The sequence below is a fragment of the Camelus dromedarius genome, chromosome 9 (genome assembly GCF_036321535.1).
Source record: "Camelus dromedarius isolate mCamDro1 chromosome 9, mCamDro1.pat, whole genome shotgun sequence".
In the NCBI taxonomy this organism is placed as follows: Eukaryota; Metazoa; Chordata; class Mammalia; order Artiodactyla; family Camelidae; genus Camelus; species Camelus dromedarius.
The window spans coordinates 47,781,169-47,802,014 of NC_087444.1; the positions used below are offsets into that span (position 1 = coordinate 47,781,169).

Here is a 20,846-nt window from a genome sequence, read left to right on the forward strand (position 1 = left end):
GGCGGCGCGGGGAGGGGACCGGCGGCGGAGGGAGGCAGGAGGGGGAGAAGGAGGGGAGGGGCCGGGCCCCTTGTCTCCGCGGCTCCTCTCCTCAGTCCGCCCGGGGAGGAGGAGGAGGAGCGGGGCCAGCCGCCGCCGCCGCCGCCGCCGTCCCAGCCTCGCCCCGCGCACCTGAAGTCGCCGCGCCGCCCCGGGCCCCCGCGCCGCGCCCCGCGCCCCGCGCCCCGGGCGTCCGGCCCGCGCGCAGCGCTGCCTCGGTGCCCCGGCGGGGCGCGTCCCCCGGGCCGCCTCCCGCTCTCCCGCGGCTCGCGTGGCCGCGCCTTTGTGTGCGGCGGCCGCGGCTCCCGGGCTCCTCTGGCTCCCGGTCGCGGCGCCCCTCCGGCCGCGTCCCGCGCGCCGCCCCCCGGACCACACCGGCCGGCGCCCCCGACGGTGGATCTAGCTGCTTAGAGGAGGCGGGCACCGGCCCCTGCGAGCTCCAGCCCCGGTCCCCGGCCCCGGGCCCGGCTCCGGCATGGATGTGAGGTTCTACCCCGCGGCGGCCGGGGACCCCGCCGGCCTGGACTTCGCGCAGTGCCTGGGGTACTACGGCTACAGCAAGGTGACCGGGCCGGGCCGGGGCCGGGGGGCGGCCGGGCGGGGGCCACCTTCTCACCCCAGGCGCGCCCCGCGCTCCAGCTCACCGCCTGCTGCACTTTTCTCTCCCCTCTCCACTCCTTTCCCTTTGCGCCTTCGTCTCTGTCCAACTCTCTCGCTCTACTCTTTCTGCCCCCTTCCCACCCTCCTTTTTGTCCCTCGGCCGGCTCTTCCCTCTCCTCCCACTGCCTCTCCCCCCACCTCCCCCAACCCCGCAGACTCTCTTCGGCTGCCCCAAAGAAGCGAAGAGCAGCCCGAGGACTGAAAGAGGGGAGTCGCGTGTGATTCTTTGTTGTTTTTATTAGTAAACAAGATCGCAACCCCCCTGAGTTTGGAGGGGAGGGGGCAACGCAGGAGTCCCCGATCTCGTGGTCTGATGACCTCGCCGCCTCCCCCCACCCCAGTCCACCTTACCTCCCCCACGCCCCCGAGAGCTGGACCTCGGGCCGCTTAGCGAAGCAAGGGAACTAACTTTTGAGCGTGCCCTGGATGGAGGGAGAGGGGGGGCCGCGAAGTGGTGGGACCCCCGCAGGTGGCCTCTGCTGCCCTCCCGCTAGGGCGCTTTGGACCACTCAACGGAGGTGCCCGCCCTTCCCTGGTTAGAGCAAGTGGCTTCTCATCTTTCATTTTTTCGGGGGGGAGGGGTAAGTTTTGCATCTCGGGGAGAACAGGGTTGGGGACCTCCACACCACGCCCTAGGTCACCCCACCTCCTCCACCTTCCCCTTCGCCAACTTCGAGGACCAAGCGTTTCAGGTGGCCGAAAGTGCATCTCAAAAGGGCAGCTGGCGCAGTTCGGAGCGCCGAGTCCGTGCGGGAGCCGCAATCCTTGGGCCGAGGCAGCGCCGACTCCCCGTTCTCTCTCCTTCCTGAAGCCCCCAGGGCCAAGCTTTGGAGGAAACATCACCCCGAGGGCGATATTCAGAGAAAGAGCTGTGCGCTGCCCGTGCCTTTTGAATGTGGTTTTTCTTTTTCCTCTCCCCCTGCTCCTCCCTCTCTCCCCCCCACCCCCCTGTTCTTTCAAATCACAGTTTGTTTATGATTGCTTGGATAACAGAGGAGGAAATGAGGAGCCTGCTGAAAGAAAGGTGCTATACAAAACTAATGAATACATAGCAGGACGGGGAGGAATTGTATCTAGAGTGAGGAGCAGTTTGCCGTTCCCCGTGGCTGATGGAGGCTCTCGTTCCTTTCTATTTGTTGATACTGCGATCCCAACTCCAGTGCTGAAGTTTGTGAAAGGCCATTAGGGTCTCTCTTCCTCAGCCCTGTCCCCTGTGTCATCATCGCCCAGCTCTGCGCCTGGCACGGAGGGGCCTCCCAACGAGTATAGAGCAAAGGGACGTTATTCAGTGTCTTTTAACCCTTTGGTGGTGCGGGCGTTCATGCTCTCAAAATTCCTAGAGAGGTATGTTAAGCATAGAAAAAGAAGCAAGAAAAGGCCTGTTCCTGTAGCCAGAGTTAAGATTTAGTTTCTGTCCTCAGATTTTGGATTTACTCAGGTTATTAAACGCTTTAAAAAGTCCCCCATGTATGCTCAGTTAGGGACTTAGGCAGCCTAATTAAGTATGTAGTGTTTCTGAGAATCCACCTAATTGTTCCAGTGGGGTATTATTTATCTCCTTACAACTTAGCCTTGTGTATGAAGCCTTGTATAACTGGACATGACTTATTTTTGGAAGCCATTACCTTGCCTAATGTAACTACTTTCTCTGATTTAAAATCAGCAACACTCGAATGACACCAAAATAGAAACCTTTTGTACTAATCCAGTCACTGCAATGCGTGGCAAATCTCTCTGTTCACTAGGGTCCCAAGGGTACTTCAAGGGACGAGAGGAAATTGTGGGTGTTTTGTGTGTGTCTCTTTTTATTTTTTGAAAAAGGCTATTTCGAGTCAATTTAAACTCAGAACATTTATTTCAGGGAAGGCCTAGAAAGCTTGAAAACACATTATTTATTGAGATGCTTGTTCAACTTCAGGAGTGAGGATGCAAGTTGGATTGCTGTCATGTTTTCTTAAAGCAGCTATTTGCCTGAAATAACTTGATTTCTTAGCAAATCAGCAATCTTTCATCTTCAGTGCTTTGTGTACCCAACTTATAAAAAGTTAGACACTGTGTGTAATATTGGTAGAAGTCAGATTGTACTTATTTTTAGGAGTGTTTGCATTTAATTCCTTGCAGATAAAAATACAATAATCTTTAAATTGATCCATGATACTGTATTTTCCTACTCTTAATTCAGAAGTGAAAAACCCAACTTTATTCCCCGTAATTTTCCTTTATGGGCAGAACGTAGTAGAAGAGGAAGTATTAACTTCATGGGTATAAAACAGCAAGTGCTAATTAAAGGTTTATAGCAGTTTGTCTCATAGCTAACTTGTGTTTCGGAAGTGGTGTTATTCAACATAGATTTATATTGAAAATGTAAAAAACTAACACACAAAGACATGCATTTATTTTATTTGAAAAATACCTGTAATTATTAATCTCTTAAGACAACTTTTGATCATGTGTATTTCTGGATGGGAAACGACGGATTTCAAAGGAAAATATGTTTCTGCCCTTTATGTTTTAACGACCATCTGGGAGACTTTAGAAGAAATATAGAACCCTCTGCTCTAGGCTTAACAAGTGAAAAGTTAGTGCTTATCTTTAAATTTATTTACAAACCGTGAATAATAGGGTTTCATTCGTTTCTCTCTTTAACAAATGACCAGAGTCCTTTGTATAAGTTATATGCATGTGTATTATCTTTACATTCTGTGAATATATGCATCCTTTTTAAATGTCAGCGCTCATGAAAGTGTACTCCGTCTATGGAGAATGGATGAAAGAGTTTTGAGGGTTCAAAAGTCGTTGCAAGGAGGAGAATAACTTCAAATAAAATATAGCCAGGATCATTAAAATCAGTTAATAATTCATGAGCCAGCCACTGATGTATAAACTTAAAGTCATCTCTATTTTCCAAGGGCTAATTTCCATTTTAATTTCAAGTGGAAAATCTACTGTTTGAACATTTCTTTTTCTGATGCGGCTAACAAATTAAACAAACACACACACACACACATATTTTTTTAAAGGCCTTATGTTGCTCAAGTGAATTAGTGACCCATTGTCTATATAACTGGAAATTTTCTTTCCCTGGATTCAATTTGTCTTCACCAGTAATAAGGTAATATACAACATATCAATTGGCATGTAGTGGTCAGAAGTCTGCACCCCACCCACCCAAATAAACTATTGTATTTAACGTGGGTGTAAGCAAGGTCAAATCACACATTGGGTTAATAATGAACTTGGACTAAACTCTTGTTACTAGCTTTTTTCTGCACATTCTTGGGGCTTCCATTCTCCCTTTTAAAATATGGCTTTTGACTTCTTACTCCATGTAGAATAGTCCCATGCTGTTGTGACCCCATCAGTCCCAGACCTTGCTTTCCAGTTATTAATATGTTATCGATCACTCTGCTTAATTAAGACATTCTAATATGAGTGCTTTCACTCCACCTCATGGGCCTCTACCTTGGCTAGCTTGAAGAGTAAGGGGACCAGAGGGGGATTGGTCATTGGTCCATCTTATTGGAGACCCTGGCTCAAATTGAGAACATATCGAGAGGGGAGGGGGATTGGACTGAAATGCTTCTTAAGTTGATACCTTACACTCGCGGGAGAACTAATAATTTTATTTCCAGGGTCAGGAGTATGAGGGTGTTGAATTTTGAGAGCAGATTGAGAGATTTCCATATCAGGTCTTTAACCAAGGTATGGAAGCCACATTGTGAAAGAATACAGGGTTTTTTTGAGCAGGGGTCATAAACTCAAAATGTCTATAGGGACAGCCAGTTAACTAACCTACATGAAGTGAGGGCTTGTGGTCAAGTGGAGAACTTGCCCCCATTTAAAGGGGGAGCCTTCCTTTGCATTAGTAGATTGCTGCCATGCCAACATTTGACCCAGTATCTCCAGGTTTTGCAATTTTTTTTTTTCAAAAGAAATGATAACCTGGGATTTTATGTGAAATACCCTGAATTTTAAATGTTGGTTGCAAATTAACAAATAATTGAAATCATTACATGGGACCCTCAAGGCATGCTTGTGTATTGCTTCTTTGCAAATATGCCTTAGACAAGCTCCTTTGCCGATGCGGATTGAAAAATCATTTTAAATAAATCATGTGTCATTTATGTTCAACTCTGTGGGCAGTTCTACTCCATGGTTCAACTGTGTGGACAGTTCAGTTAAGTGAGTGGAAGAAGTATCATCTGACCACTCTCAGTGTACTTCTAATGTGATAATTGGGAGTCTATCATTCATTAATTTTATGGTCTCAAATCGATGGAATAGTAGTTTTAGATCAGGAGTTGGCAGACTGCAGCCCACCGGGTACATCTGGCCCCCTGACCTGGTGTGATCTTCAAGTTAAGGTCAGTGTTTATGTTTTTAAATGGTGAAAGAACTCAAAAGAAGAATAATAGCTCATGACTATGAAAATGAAATTCACTCCGTGTCCATAAATAAAGTATTACTGGAACACGGCCCCACTTGCTTGTGTCCGTATTGTCTGGGGCTGCTTTCATGCTACAGAGGCAGAGTTGAGTAGTTGTGACAGAGACTGGATGGCCCACAAAGCCTGAAACATTTACTCTTTGTCCCTTTATAGAAAAAGGTTGCCAATCCCTGTGTTTGATAATCAGACGACTGATGGTACCATGATCTTCCTTTGTTCCAAACCAGGGCAGTAGAGAGAAAATCAAGGTGGGCTAACTGGGAAGATGACTATCTCAGAGAATGTTTCTGAAAACGCTTCTAGAACAGTGGGTTCCCAGCCCTGGTTACGCTTCAGCCATGGTTGGGGTGGGAGGAGGCTTATAAAAGATACTCACCATTACCCCAGACCAGCTCAGTAAGAATCTTTGGGGATGAGATCCAGGCAGCAGTGTTTTTAAAAGCTCCCCGGGTGATTCCAGTGTGCAGCCATGGTTGAAAACTTTGTTCTTCCAGGCTGAGGATCCTGGAGTGAGCAACCCCAAGGGGCGGTAGAACTGGGTAGCCAAGTTCATGATTGCTCTAAAGAAGACAAGACCTCGGGCAGAATGGCTGCTTCCAGGTTGGCACTCAGGGCCTTTTTAGGACCTTGGTAGTTCCTAAGCCCTGTTGATCTGAGCTCCCCTTAACAGGCTGCGTTTAATGTACTACGGCATGATACCATGTCTGAGTTGACATTGATTAGGTGACTTATGTTTGCTTTTGGTAGGCGTTTAATCAAGCATCTATTAGTTTTAGTTTTGGTGTGTGTGTGGGAGGGGTCATGCTTGCATGTGCTATGTGGCCAATTATTTTTTTTCTGTCACATTTTAAGCATTTTTGTAGGCCCCTGAGAAGTTTATGGTTCTAGGTGTCCAGTCTATGATGCCAAATGGAGAAAACAGTCCTGCGGACACTAACTAGACGTCCATAAACTCCCACCATTTTTCCACCCCGAACAGTGGAATGTCGATGAGAACTCTGTGTTTAGTGGACACTAACATACAGTTAGCCAAAGAGTATTAATTTTAATCATTTTAGATGAAGTCAATGATTGGATGTGGCCATAATGTTCAAAGGATTTGTGGTTATTTCGAGAACTGTCTACTCCAGGCTACAAACCGTCAGAGGGACACTGAATCCACTTGAGGACTTGCTTCATTTAATTTGCACCAGAATTTGAAAAAAATCAATTAGTTGTCTGTATCTAACATTTTCTGCATGTAGATCTGGATTTCTAGCTTTTCTTTAATCATAAATTCAGCAGTACTAGACCTAGACCCTTGCACGGCAACATCTGCTTAGTTGCCCTTCTGATGGCCACAGTTCACCGGGGTCTTTTCCACTCCCTCCTTCTCATCCTTAGCTCTCTGTATACCTCTCAGGTCCCAAGAGGCTTCGAGTTTGAAAACTTTGATTAAGAAGAGATGAAATTAAACGAGCATCCAACGATGCTCAGACCTAGTGAACTGAGGTCCCTGTCATTGGAGAAATACAGACCCACTATTCCTTGTGGTATGTAGGATAGTGGATGAAATGGAAAAAGGTGACTTGTGACCGTATTATAGAGCAGTGTTTATCAAACTTCATGTACACAAGGATCACCTAGAGTGCTTTTTATAACACAGGCCCTTGGACCTTACCCCTAGAGGTTCTGAGTCATAGGTCTGGGGTGGGGCTTCCAGGTGATGCTCATGTTGTGCTGTGAGTAGCATGGCACAGAAGAGTCTGTTCTTTGTAAGCTTAGCAGTCAGAATGCTTTGGGCTGTAGGTAACAGAACACCCAACAAATAGTGGCATAAACCATAAGGACATTTGTTGACTTTAGATATGCAATCTCAGGCTGTTTTGGATGGTTCAGGCATGTCTTCGAGGTCTCTCTTTACCTTTCTTTTTATTTTACCATCCTTGGAGTTTCAACAGTCTCCTCATGGTTACAAGCTGGCTGCTGTAGCGCTCAGCATCACACCCTCACATGGTGGCATGCAAAATGGGAAGCAGTCTAGTAGAGGGAAGTGGAAGTGATAACAAAGGAACACTTTCTCCTTCTATACATCTCTTACTAGGAAAGAATAGCTTTCTTGGAAACAGTTCCACTAGACTCTTTTATCTTATTGATGAGAAAGGATCGTGTGCCCACGCTAGGCCAGTCATTGACAAAGAAGAAGGAGATTGCTCTGATCAGCTTAGACAAACCCGTGCCATCCCCTGGGACTGGACACACTGTCACGTAAGTGTAATTGATATTATGCTGTGTTAGCAAGGAAGAAAGGCTGTTGGAAAGACAACCGTATCTACTACTAAGCACATTTGAAGAATTTTGGGTGGGCCATTGGTGTGGTTGGGGTTGCACTTTCTTAAGATGGATCTGACTTTTTGACTGGATTAGTGTGGGACCTGCCAAGATGATCAGGGACAATGACACTAGACAACTGAGATAAAAGTGTGAGAAGGATTCGAACTAAGGAGATGTGAATATGGATGTGACGGAGAGGAGGGCACTGAACAGAGCATCTCTGTAGCTTAGGAAGGAGAAAGAGGAGACAGAGACAACTCAGGGTGTTTGAACTTGGGGCCTGAACAAATGCTAGGACCATGAACAAAAGCAGAGAGGCCAGAGGAGAAGCTGGTGTTGAAGGAAAGATAAAGCCCGTGTGGGATATTTTGGTGGAACATTCCCACAGAGACATCAGGTAGGTGCACTGGAACTCAATAGAGAGCTCAGGGCTGAAAAACCAAAGTTGGTGTCTTTCTGTATGCGGAAAAGCGATGGAAATGGAAGGGACTCCTCCAAGAGTGAGGGGACAGGGTGGTGAGGACCCATCCTTGTCTTGAGGGTTGATTGGTGTGGTGTTTGTTAATCCAACTTCCCAGTTAGGGAGGTAGTATTTTAGGGTGTAATGTGTGAAACTCAGAAAATTTGGAAATCCCACTGCACCATTAACAGCGACAGTATAAAAAAGAAGTGTGTGTGTGTGATATATCTTTTCTGTCTTAATTATTTGGAAAGAAACATTCTTAAATGGTTGTCATTAAGTGGGAATAATGCAACATTTGCAACACCATACTTTACAAGCACATCAACCATTTATGAATTAAAACATTTCATGTGTTTTTCCTTATTGTGACATGTTAATGGTGTCGTAAGTATCTTGGAGAATCTGTTTTGAGTTGGTTAATAAGGCAGGACGGGATTTTTGCAAAGTATGCTTATAAATTCAATGTATTTTAAAGGTGGATTCAGCACTCCTTTAAAAAAAAGCCTGGTTTAAAATACAAGGAGTAGAGGCTTTTATTCAAGATCTGCATGAGCTTCTGACAGGTTTTATCTTCTGCCTTTGTAGTAGATCATTTTATTTTCTTTGTTTCGTGGGTTTGTATCCTAATCCCTTCCTCAGGGAGGCGATGTTCTTTTAAATATGTTCCAGGCTTGTGTAAAACACATCAGCCGTTGGAAAAGGGCCCTTCTTACATGACTAACATTCTGTCTTTAATCATAATTTAATTTTACTTTGTTTATAAAAGAATAATTTTAATGTCTTGATCATCTGTAAGTTAAACAAATTGGCCAATATCAAGAAGGGTTTGGATTTCACTTTAGATACATATTTGAATGATAAAGATTCATTCTTCTGGAGGAGATAGATTTGCAGGTGGGCCCTTCTAGCCCAAGTCTTGCAAGTTGAATGTGGCCTTTTCTACATTGACTAAATTGTTTATATAGAAGAATTGTGTTAAATACTGTAATGGAAGTGAGTTTTTAAAATATTTTAACTTGATGTAGTGTAGCTGTACTATGTTGTGAGATTTTCCAGCAATTTCTGCAGCTAATTTGTAATGGGCAAAGGATTTGATGTACTGTAGAATAACAAACGTTTTCCACTTTCTTTTAAAAAAGGAAGTAGAAGTCCCAAATGCTGACCTGACTAGAAAACCTTTATGAAATCTGTGTGTTTGGTTGGAAGTTGGGTTGGTTTTTCTTGAACAAAGGATGCGTTAAATTTAGAAATGTTGAGCACTCCCAAAACATACTAGTAGATCTGTTTTGCTGCTCCTTTATTCCTGCGTTACCACTGATAAACTCTCCTCCTGTCAGTCGGCTTGCTCAAACAATTGTAACAACCATGATTAATGAAAAAGTGATCAAAACTGTTGTGTTAGTAAAAATTCTTTTGATTGCGAGTCAGAAAAAGTCCTCAAACTGAATTAAATAGAAAAGGAATTGTAAGGCTTGTTTCAGGCATAGCTGGATCCAGGTGTTATGGGGCGGGGGTGCTGTGAAGGCTCTCTTGTATTAGCGCTGTTTTCATCTGTTTGGCTTCTCAGTTAGGCTATATACTCGGGTGGTGGGATGATGGGCAGCAGCTCCAAGTCATACCCGCACAGCTCAGCCTCCGCAAGAGGGAGGGATTCTCTTCCCCTCTTGTTTCAGTAGCTGCGCTGGATGGAGCCTCACTGGACAGACTTGGGTCATGTGCCCAGGCCCAAAGTCCCATACCCACCTCAGGATCAGGGGCGCGTACCGTCGGCCCCATGGAAACCATGTGGGCTAAGAGTCAGGGGCAACGGTTCCTCAGAGGGAGAGTGAAATGCTGATGTCACAGTGAAGGAAAGTGGGTGTGGGGTCGGGAAAAAAAAAGTCCATTTAAACTGCTAAATGAAGTGAAGCTTGACGATGTTGAAGATCTCTGAGGATTTGAGTTGTCCATGTTTCTTATTCTTTGTGGAAACCAGAAATAGCTTGTGCTTATTTGCTTATTTAATTTTAATGCCGATGGCATCATTATTATTTATGAAGCACTTACTTGGAATGCACGTCTTGTGAGGGGCTGAGAGGAGATGTGGTCTGCCTTCAAGAAACATCTAGTTTGGTAGGAGAGCAGGTGTGTATACACAAGGGGTCATGAAATATGTGTGTGTGCATGTGTGTGTGAGTATGTGTACGCAGGGAGATGTTCTAGGCTGAAGCTAATGACTGATTTGGTGGAAGTGCTTCAGGAGCAGGATGAATGAGAGGCAGGGTTCCTCGGGCTGGTGTGGTCAGGTGAAAGGGCTCATGGAGGCTGTCAGCTGGTGTTGGAATGAAGGCTGTGGATAAAGGGGAGTTAGCCTTCAAATGCAAGCTTGGTAACCCCTTCTCTGAGATATTAGTGAAGAAAAAGAAGACGGCTAAAGATAAATATTTCAATGGAAAATTTGTTGTGGGAAGAAGGGGAGAGAGAGATTGATTGAAAGAGTAACAGAGAAAGAAAGACAGAGAGGGAGGGAAGGAGGCTGGGGTGGAGGGAGGTAGAGAGCAATATGAATGAGAGTGAGGATATTTATATTTTTTCTTGTTTTTTTATTGAAGTGTAGTTGATTTACAATGTTAGTTTCATATGTACAGCAAAGTGATTCAGTTATACATATACATATATATATATGCATTTTTTCAGATATTTTTCCGTTACAGCTTATTACAAGAAATTGAATATAGTTCTCACTCCTGGACATATATCCAGAGAAAACTCTAATTCAAAAAGACACACGCACCCCAGTGTTCACAGCAGCACTATTTACAATAGCCAAGACATGGAAACAGCCTAAATGTCCATTGACAGACAACTGGGTAAAGAAGATGTGGTACACACACACACACACACACACACACACACACACACACAGAGAGAGGAATACTACTCAGCCATAAAAAGGAATGAATAATGCCATTTGCAGCAACATAGATGGACCTAGACAATGAGACTACGAATGGGTTTGGGGGCTGATTGGCAAGCCCAAGATCTATCCTCACCTCCTTCTGCCTCATTCCTTACCCCTGCTTCCCTCCGCCCCTGCTTTGTGTGTCTCACCACACCAACCTTCATCCCATCCTCCTGCATTTACTCTTCCCTCTGGAACCCTTTCTCCAAAGATCTTTTCAGCCTTCTTTTCACAGCCCAAATGTTACCTTCGAGTATGTCCTGACCATTGAAAAAATATCTAAATATCTAAAATAGCCTTTCCCCCATTCCTCCAGTCACCATCTTCCTCCCTCATTATTTTATCCATAGCACGTATCCCTACTTGACTTTGTGTTTAGTCATTTAATCATATATTCCTTATGTATCTCTTGCCACTAGAATGCAAACTCCATGAGGGCAAGGACCATGTCTGCTTTGATGATCCTCGTATGCCTAGCATCTGGAACAGTGCTTTGCACTTCCCAGAAAATGTAGTAAAGAAAATGTAGTAAAATGTAGTAAAGAAAATGTAGTGAAGAGTGCACTGGGGTTGAATAAAAATACTACTGAGTAGAAGATCTGGTTGCAGTTTAATCTCTGAATAAACATGTTGACCTACTGTGTGCCAGACTCTTCTAGGCAATGGAAATGCAGTGGTGAAGAGATGGTTGTCTTGTGTCCAAGGACTGGCCTCCCATTGTAATGATCGCTAGGAGAAGTTTTTAAGCTTACATTTTATTTTAAATGTCCTCTATTGATATTGTTGGAGGCAGGAATGGGGTCATGGTGGTGAGCATAAGTTGGTGGTGGATCTTGCCTAAGCAGGAATGAGAGAAGAACAGGGGCTGAGGGAAACAAGCAAAGGAGATATTGAAATGTCTGCTCTTAGTCCAACTATTCAGGCTGGTGAAGAAATGGTCAAGGAAGGGGAGACTTCCGTGTAAGCAAAGAAGAGCCTGTTAGTTAGGGTTTACCTGCAAGGAACAGAAAAAAAAAAAAAACCTTAAGTAGCAGTGGCTTAAATGAGACAGACTTTCTCTTTACCCTAACGAAGACTAGCGCTAAGTGGCATAGAGCTGGTATGGGGGCTTCATAGACATCTGGGACCCAAGCTGCCTGCAACTTTCATGTGACCCTTGTTCATATGGTTCAAGGTAGAGTGCCAGTCATCATCATGGTCCAACCAGCAGGAAGAAGGAGAAGTGGTCAAGGGTCCAGGGAGGACCAGAGGCTGCCACGTGATACTTGCTTATTTCTCACTGGCCAGAACTTAGACACATGGCCACACCTATGACTGCAAAGTACCCAGATACCCACACCTATGACTGCAAAGTTGTGGCTGGCCATGTGCCCAGGGAGACCCTCAACTGCTGTGGAAGAAGCGGGGAGTGCCTGTGAGTGAGTGATGGGCGAGGTCCAAGGAACCTTTCTCGGTTGAACCTTTATCTTCAAGTTTGAGATTTTGTGTACAAACTGTAACGTATTTTGCTAAACTTCATTAATATTTTAATTTTTATTTGCTCCTTGGAGGGTCTTCTTTTGGTGAAAAGAGATACGCTGTGCTGCCTTTTCAGTCCTTTCTTCAGTCTGGGGGTTTTATTTTGGGCGTGCTTAAAATACCCAATGATTTATATTCTTTGCAGGCACTTCCAGTCCAATGTCCTAATGTTAATTGACTACCTATATTTTAGGCCCAAATTTGTCTTCTTTTCAAATTACCTCTTGAATTTTTAGACTGCCATTGCTCAAGTCCTAACTGTTGATGACAAAGTTTTATGCCCGAGTCAATCTTCAGTTGAGGTTTTTAAAACTAGATTGTGTTTTAATTGCTGCATTTCCATTTTGATCAAGCTTACCTCTGGCTCATCATATCCACTGAATCTTCTTCCCCCAGAAACTTGCCGTTCTTTATGCCCTTTCTCCTCACTTACTCCTCCGGCCCCTTGACCATAAAGCCTCGACTACAAAGACATGGTGATTTCCTCTGTACCTCCAACCCCCTCAGCCACCTCTCCTCTAGCTGTGTACGCGGGGTCAGCCTTTAGTCAGCCTCGTTTCTCAACTTTAGGATGACCGAAAACTGCATTCATTTTCCGTGCTAAAAATGAGAGCTGTCTGAATGTACCTGGGTCCTTGCTGTGTATCCTTTTGTTCATCTCTTTATTCTCTTGGACATTCTCCAAAGGGATAGTCCAAGTCTTCTCCACTGTTCAAATCACAGTCAAACCAGTTCTCCCCTCATTGTTAGAAGGGAACTTGGATCCTTCACTTAATGAGGAGCGTTCCTGTTACCTGGTAGGAATTGCTCATCTGTCATCCTCACTTGGGTAGGAACCACTTCTCTCTTTTTCCCTCAGTGTCTCCTCTTTGGGAGAAATCCTCCCAACAGTGTTGATTCCTTTCCTATTGTTACATATTCTTGGCTCTACAGACAACTCCCACCTTTCCTGTCTTACTCCTTTCTCCTTTCAAACATGCCCAGATGTCCTCTGACCTCCACTCCACATTTTCCAGTCTTCAGATCAAGTGCCCCCTCACTTGTCACAACTTTGGCTATCCCCTCATTCCGTCCACACTATAATATGCGTCATAGTTCTGTTTAATTCCACTTTTCCCCCTTACATAAATTAATGTGAAATCAAGACTATCACAAATGGAAAATCCTATCACTTCCCATACAGAGAAGAAAATCCTAAAAATAAACAGCAGGGGAGTAAACAGTATTACGGGAAGCTCACTGGAGACCTTGCTTGACTTGGGCTGTGCTCTCTGTTGAAAAGGGGGATTTGCAAGTGTTAGGGAGGTGCTGAAGATGTATTAGCACCAAACTGAGACTCTGTCTTTGATTTATATCTAGATGCGTGAAAGGGAGTTGAAAACAAAATGACTTTCTCCAGATGTAATTAAACACTGGTTCTTCTTTGTCTCCGTACTTCCCAAACTGGGATGTGCATACAGTCAGCTGGGGGTCTGGATAAAATGCAGCCCAGCAGGTCTGGGTGGGCCTGAGGGTTGACATTGCTAACCCATTCCCAGGTGATGCTGGCGTGCCGCTGGTTCCTGGCCACACTGGTAGTTGTGAGTCCTAGAGAAAGGACAATCCGCATTGACATTCTTATCTGACTCAGTGGACCCCCTTTTTAACGCCTCTATGAGCAATTGCTCCTCAAACAAATCTTTACCTAGGGCTCCGTGTCTTTCCCACTCAGGCCCTCCTTAACACCCGGCATTCTGCTTCTGTTCCTAGTTGCATTACTGACTCTGCCTTTCCCCTCTTCTCCAGTGAGTTCTGCCTGATCAGACTGATTTCATTCATTCATGCAGGAATACGGAGGGCCTGCTTTACAGGATCCTGTGCTGAGCCCTGGGGCTGTGCTTCTCTGATGACTCCTTGGAATCTCCTACCCCTCTGTCTCCGGTGATCTCCCATGTCCCTGATTCCGAAATACTGCATGTTTGGATGCTTCTGATTTCTTCTGCTCTGTCTTCTTATCTGCTGCCTTCCCTCCTCTTCCCAGGCAGTGAGAATGTCCTCCTAAAGCTCGGCTTCTTGCTCTTTTGCCCTCATGTTTTTTTTTCCACTTTATATGGGGATCCTGATTTCTGCCTTTAGCAGTTCCCTCCCTGATGTTGTTTGTATCAGTTATCTATTGCTGTGTAACAAATTAAACCTTGTGGCTTAAAACAAAAAACATGTTTTGTTTGTGATTTTGCAAATCAGCAATTTAGGCTGGGCCCAGTGGGGTAGTTATTCTCATCTTGGCTGGGTTCTCTTGTGTGTTTCTAGTCATTGGCAGGCTGGCCAGGAGGCTTTGCTTCTGGAGATTGGCTGGCTGTCTGCTGGGGCCCCTCCTTTCCCCTGCCTGTACATGTAGTCTCTCCCTCTAGAGTGCTTAGTTGTACACAAGAGCCAGCATTCTGAGTACAAAGAGCCCTTAAGCCCAGGCTCAGAGACTCCGTTTCTTCTACCACATTCTTCTACCCAAAGCCAGATTCAAGGGGAGGGGGAATTGATTCCATTTCTCGAAGGGAGCATCTGTAAAATCACATTACAAAGGAGTGTGGATACAGGGAGGTATGAAGAATGGTGGCCTGTTTTGCAGTCTACCCCACGGCCTCAGGTCTTCCTCTCTAGCTTGATGACCTACATTTCTCAGCCCCTGTATGACATCTCTCTACAGGGTATCACCACTTCCCTGCCTGCCATCAGTTCAAATCCAACATAAGCCATATGGCATCCCTCTGCTCTCAAAGCTTCCCTTCAAGTTTTCACAATTTCTCACAATGCCTCCGTCATTTTCAGAGGCAAAAAATTAATTTTGATTACTTGGACCCTTTCATTCCTTTAATGCCATACCTCTTCGTGTCGTCTTTATTTCTTTCTTCTCACCATCTCTTTTACTTCTGTCTTCTTTCTTCCCACTGCCAGTGTCTTAATATTCCAGCCTAGGCCACTGCCGTAAGCACAGGTTCCTCAACGATTCTCTGTACTCTAGATTCCTCCCACCTCCAATCAAATCTATGCTCAACTTTCGTTTAATCCTTAAAGGGATATTGGTCTAAGCATCATTCTCCTTCTAAAACCACTTCCCGTGGCTCACCTTTGTTCATATCAGTGCTTTCTCAGACCTGCCACGAAATTTCAGCCGTATCTACACACCACTGGTATCATTATTTATTTATTTATTCTTTTCTGTATTGATTCACTTTTTAATTTATATCACTATTGCGTAACCACAATTAAGCAAACCCCAAATTCCTCAGAAGAGGACTGGTGAGTTTTATTAAACCGAGTCCTGCTCAGGGTCATTGCAGGGATCATGGAGCCACACCACAAAGCAGGATTGCCTATCTTAATATTTTCATGCATTGCTTAGTCATCGTATTAGTTGTTTTGAAAACATTAATTTGAAATAGCTATTTTCCTTGCCCCTTATTAAAGCCCAGTTTTTCATAATAAGTAACTTCCTTGGTGGCATAATAGCCTTGTTCTGTCTGCATTAATAATTTTTCAAAGGTGGTCTCCAGTTCTGGCTTTGTTTTAACAGGTTTCTGATTGCCAATGGGCTAAAACGATGTACTGTATTATTGCCTTTTTTATGGCCTTGTCTCCGTCCTAGATTCTGAGGAAACACTGTAGTTATGCTGTATACCACTTTGATCATCAGAACATCTCTACATAGTTAACACTTTGGAAACACTGGCTCTCTGAAGGTGCAAGGTGGCAGGTCATAATTGGCACCCCTCACCACCCCCATGTATCTTGAGCCTCCATGTTTATTAGTGTGAAACTTGTGGAAGTTTAGGACAGAAACCAAGTGAAGGAAAACCAAATCAAGTTAAAGGAATTCTAATAGACCAGTGAAAGAGTAAGAGTAATGACAACAGAAGACAAGAAGTGTGACAATGGATGAGAGTGATCTAGAAGATTCTTATATACGAAAGAGAGGCAAGGGGGGAGGGTATAGCTCAAGAGCACATGCTAAACATACACGAGGTCCTAGGTTCAATCCCCGTTACCTCCTCTAAAAAATATAGTAAACCTAATTACCTACCCCCTAAAAATTAATAAATAAATTAAAAATTAAAAAAAGAGGGATAAAAAACAGTGTCCAGTCAGGAGAAAGGGGTGTGTGTTTTTGTTTTTTTTAAAGAGGCCAGTTCAACCCTAAGTTAACAGATATCTTTTGGACAACGGACTATATCTCATTGCTTGACTAAAATTTCCCAGTGTAACATCACCCATATATGAGAATTCATCTTCCTAGGAAATTTTTTCCTGATGCTAAGTTTGGCCATCCTACTTGATAGTTGATGCAGAATTCTTGTCTTTTGATTTCTTATTAGAAGTGTTGATCTTGAAGGCTGCTGCTCAATCCTTATTAAAAACTCCGCTGTAAGAGATAATGTATTTCTGCGGAAGGGCCTGACAAAGATGCAGGGCATCCGCTCATCAGGATTACCTAATTTAAGGTGAGCCTTCTGCCAGCCTGAGAGCTGAATGCCCAGGACGACACCCTGTTGTGCACCCGACTCCACAGCTGCCTTTACTGGGTCTCTCATTTATTGAATCACACACTTATAGGGCTTCACTTTGCGTGGAGGGGAACCGTGAATAATGGTTTCATGAACATCCTTTCTGGGTGTTCTGTTTAGAATATAGCCCATTACATATCACAGTGTTCTTTTTTTTAAATGATGATTTACCAGAGAATCTTTTTAGATTACTGTGTGAGGAAGAGCTGGAAAAAATCACTTAGTTTTATCTAATGGATATTATTAATCTTGTTATTCTCATTTCTTTCTTTGCATTGACTGCCAGGGAGCTTGGAGGCCAACACGAAACTTATTTAGGAACTATCCAAGAGAATAGGATGTGTATTCCTGACTGCTGGTCCTCTTGGCTTTATTATTTTCTTAATTTTTCTTTTTGTCTTGGTTCTTATAAATGTTACCCCTCTCTTTAGAATCAGTTGTACTTTTGAAAGTCACCCAGTTCTTTTGTGGAGAAAAAGCAGGTTATGAATAAATACTTCAAATGATTATAAGTGGAATGAGCATGTTTGTATAGTGTCAAGGATACTTTGCAAATCTTTCTAAATTTCCACTTAAAGAGTTAAAGTCTAATTGTTGTGTCAATATTGTAAAATTAAAAACCAAACACATCCCTTCCCCTTTTGGTCTCTTTATAAGGACGGGTATAATTCTCAGTTGTTGGCACTTGCTGGGTCATCCGTCTCCTTTAGGATATTTCCCCCAGAATTAGGGAATCTATTGAAATGATGAAAACGGGGAAATTTGGGTAGTCCCTGAGCCTTCAAATCAATGTTTGAGCTCTCTTATCATTCAAAAAGTACTGATTCCTGAACGTTCCTGGATGTTCACATCTCTCTTAATTGAGTAGAGGTGGTTTTAATTTTACTTGAAGACTGTGCTGAGATTACCCTGGCCTTGGGGGTTCATTGGACCAGTTATCAAGTGTTGACTGGTTCACACATGCATCCCAGGGTCCCTAGTGGTTGGAAAGAGTTTCTGCACACACCCAGGGCATTTGATCTTTGAGAAAGCTCTGCTCTCTTGGCTTGGGAAGCCTGCCTGGTGCCACGTGAGCCCTGCCCAAATTAAGAGAAGCAGTTAACCTCTTGTAAAACCAGCCACCCTCTTAGATTGCTTTAAAGTGACTCACAGCAATGCAAATGTACTTTACCATTGTCTTGGGGCCCTGTTTTGTTTAATCAGCTTCTTGAAAAGTGGAAAACTTTATTTTGGTAACTTTGGAAAGCAGCCTGAGTCACTCCTCCTTCGGTTGTTTATCTAAGGATGGCCCAAGAGGTCTAATGGATTCTAATGACTCCAAATATCGAGCAGTTGGCAGGCTGGCAGGGTGTGAGGGCAGAGACCCGGTTTGAACCACTTCCCAACACTTATTGGCTCTGTGACCTCCAGCACTTTTCTGAGCCTTGCAGCGCCCTCATCTCTGAAATGAGGACCCTGCTCCGCTGGGGGCTAGCCAGACAATCGGTGAAAGAAACAGAGAAAGTCCTGTCCCGCAGAACTTACGTTTTAGAGGCTGATAAACCCACCTGCTACACGGGATTATTGTGTGTAATAAAGAAGCTTACTTTGTAGAGAACAATAATAGTATTTATAACATAGGGTTGCTGTAAATATCGACTGTAACTTTTTATATACTAAGCCCTTCATTACTGTTGATTAATGTTATGTTATTCATGTTTATTAATGTTAGCTATTGTCATCATTATTATTCTAGGATATTATTTTTAATCCTGCCATCAGGTAAATGTCTTTACATATGGATAGCTGTGCTGAGCTTAGACCATAGGAGGAGATTCTTGCCTCAGAATATCCCAATATTTTACCAGAACCCTTTGGAGGACTTTACACCTTAAACATTGATAGGTGGATCCTCTGCTCTTTGCTTAATGTATAACTAGATCAGGGTTTCTCAGCCTCAGCGCTATTGATGTTTTGGGCCGGGTAGTTCTCGGTTGGGGCTTTTTGTGCATTATAAGGTGTTCAGCAGCAAGCCTGGCCTCTCCCCACTAAATGCTTGTGGCACCTCCAGTATAACAACCCCCCCCAAAATGCCTCTAGATATTGCTGAATATTCTTTGGGGGGCAAACTCACCCCTGGTTGGGCACCAATGAGTTAGGGGAGCGTTTTGGAAAACTTTCTGCTTTCATCATTTAGAAAGTGCTAACTGAGATGAGCTACTCCTTTGTTGCAAAGGGCACTTATCTAAATATAGGGCAGTTATTTCTCTCGGGCCTGATGGAGCTAAAAGGAGCCTCCCTCACTGTGTGTTCCTCGGAATAGCTAAGAAGGCCAGTGTCCGTTTTGAGGAGTCACCAGGGAAGAAGGCTCCTAGACCAGGTAAAAGAATCCACACCTGCCTTGGCACCTGGCAACTGTTTTCTTTCTTTTTCTTTTCTCTCTCTTTCTGTGTGGGCATCTCTCTGGGTTAATAAATAATAACTTTTGAATTTACAAAGCTGTGTGATACAGTGGGTTGGGAAGAGAAGGACTGTTCGTTAGAGGGAACAGTTGTCTAAGAACTGGGGACTTTGGCTCAATTAAGGCCCACTTGTGTCTCTGGTTACTTGAACTAAGTCAGGCGCAAAACTGTCTGGGGTGAATTGTGAAAACACCGCCAGTGACTGGCTCTGTGCAATGAGTGTATTCAGTGACAGAATCTAGATGTCAAGGATTTTTTATTTCTCATCCCATTTCTTCTAATTTTGGGGCCACGTTCAAGTTGATTATTTCCTATGTTTGGTCATTCTCTATATATCTCCTAGTTAATATTATTTTTTCAGTCTCGAGTCACGTGAATCCCAAGCTCAGAAGTCTTCTTCATTCATCCCTCAAATATTTATGCAGTGACTACCTTATGGTGTGCCTAGACACTTAAGGAATAGTTTTGGCCCTCTAAACCGTGACCTCCCGAGAGCAGTGACCGTCTCTGCCTTGACTGATGCTCTGTCCTCAGTATCCAGCCCTGTGTCTGGTGAGCAGGAAGGTCTCAGTACATAACTCAGTTGTACGATTTTATGCTGCTATTCAGTGTCCCTTGCTTAAAGATTTTATAGGCTGATTACTTTACACATTTCCTGAACAACTGACAGGATATCTTAAGGAGCCTGTAGCAATGCATTTAAAAGAACAAATTCCAAGAACATGGATTGTGGTGGTCCAGCATTTCCCAAGCAATAAATCGCAAAGCCTACCTGGCTGATCCTTCCCCAAGCAGTTGTCACCGTGACCCTCCCCTCTCTACCACGCTTGGAATTCCCAGAGGAAAGGGGAGCGCTGCAGACAACAATGTCCCCTCTCCGGCGCTGATCAGGGTTTTATTGTCAGGAAATCCCCCTTTTCAGGGACTTCATTGTTCGCATCCTCTAACCAGCCCTCCCCCACCCCCAGCCCCCTAGCCCTTACCAGCCAACGATTTCAAGGCTTTATAGAAATGAAAAGTTGCTCTTCTTCACAAAAAAAGATTGGGGGAGATAAAGTGATTAACACTTATTTTGTTCGGAAATCCATCCGAGCTACCATCCTTGAACACTCATTTGGCTTGTTGGAAGGGTAATCTCTTTCAGAAACATTGGGCAGAATTGACCAATTCATTATGTATGTAAGTCTGCTTAAGAATGTTTAATTCAGTGAGCCCTCATCTCCTGGCTTCCTAATCTCCCGCCTTGGCTCTTCTGTTCTCTTTGAGTTTCTGCAACTCATTTCTCCCCTGATTATTGAATCTTTCCCTGAACATTCCAGGCTTGGCAGAATCTCAATGAATAGATTTATGGGGGAGAAAAATTCCATACGCTTTTAGTTGGTTGTCGATGACTGGATTGTTCTGGGGTAATTAAACTTGGGCAACTACAGATTTTAGAAAAGTATGAGAACACGTAAGCCAGTAAGAATGTTGGAGAATATCTTAG

At 44.1% G+C, this 20,846-nt stretch overlaps 1 protein-coding gene and 1 pseudogene across 5 annotated transcripts in view; both read left to right on the top strand.

Moving 5' to 3' along the window:
• LOC105097538 (MFS-type transporter SLC18B1-like) overlaps positions 1-20,846 on the top strand; it is a 489,125-nt pseudogene that overhangs the window by 332,619 nt on the left and 135,660 nt on the right.
• The window catches only part of TOX3 (TOX high mobility group box family member 3), a 106,391-nt gene that overhangs the window by 724 nt on the left and 84,821 nt on the right, over positions 1-20,846 (top strand). For 2 of the 5 annotated variants that reach the window (XM_031458459.2, XM_031458457.2), the window contains exon 1: positions 404-601. The exons of 1 other annotated variant lie outside the window; for it this stretch is intronic. In XM_031458459.2, coding sequence (XP_031314319.2) covers positions 515-601 — 87 coding nt within the window. In that variant the 5' untranslated portion in view covers positions 404-514. Of the gene's footprint in view, positions 1-403; positions 602-20,846 lie in introns of those variants that run through there. 2 more of the 5 variants (XM_010990075.3, XM_031458456.2) reach the window with 1 other exon arrangement.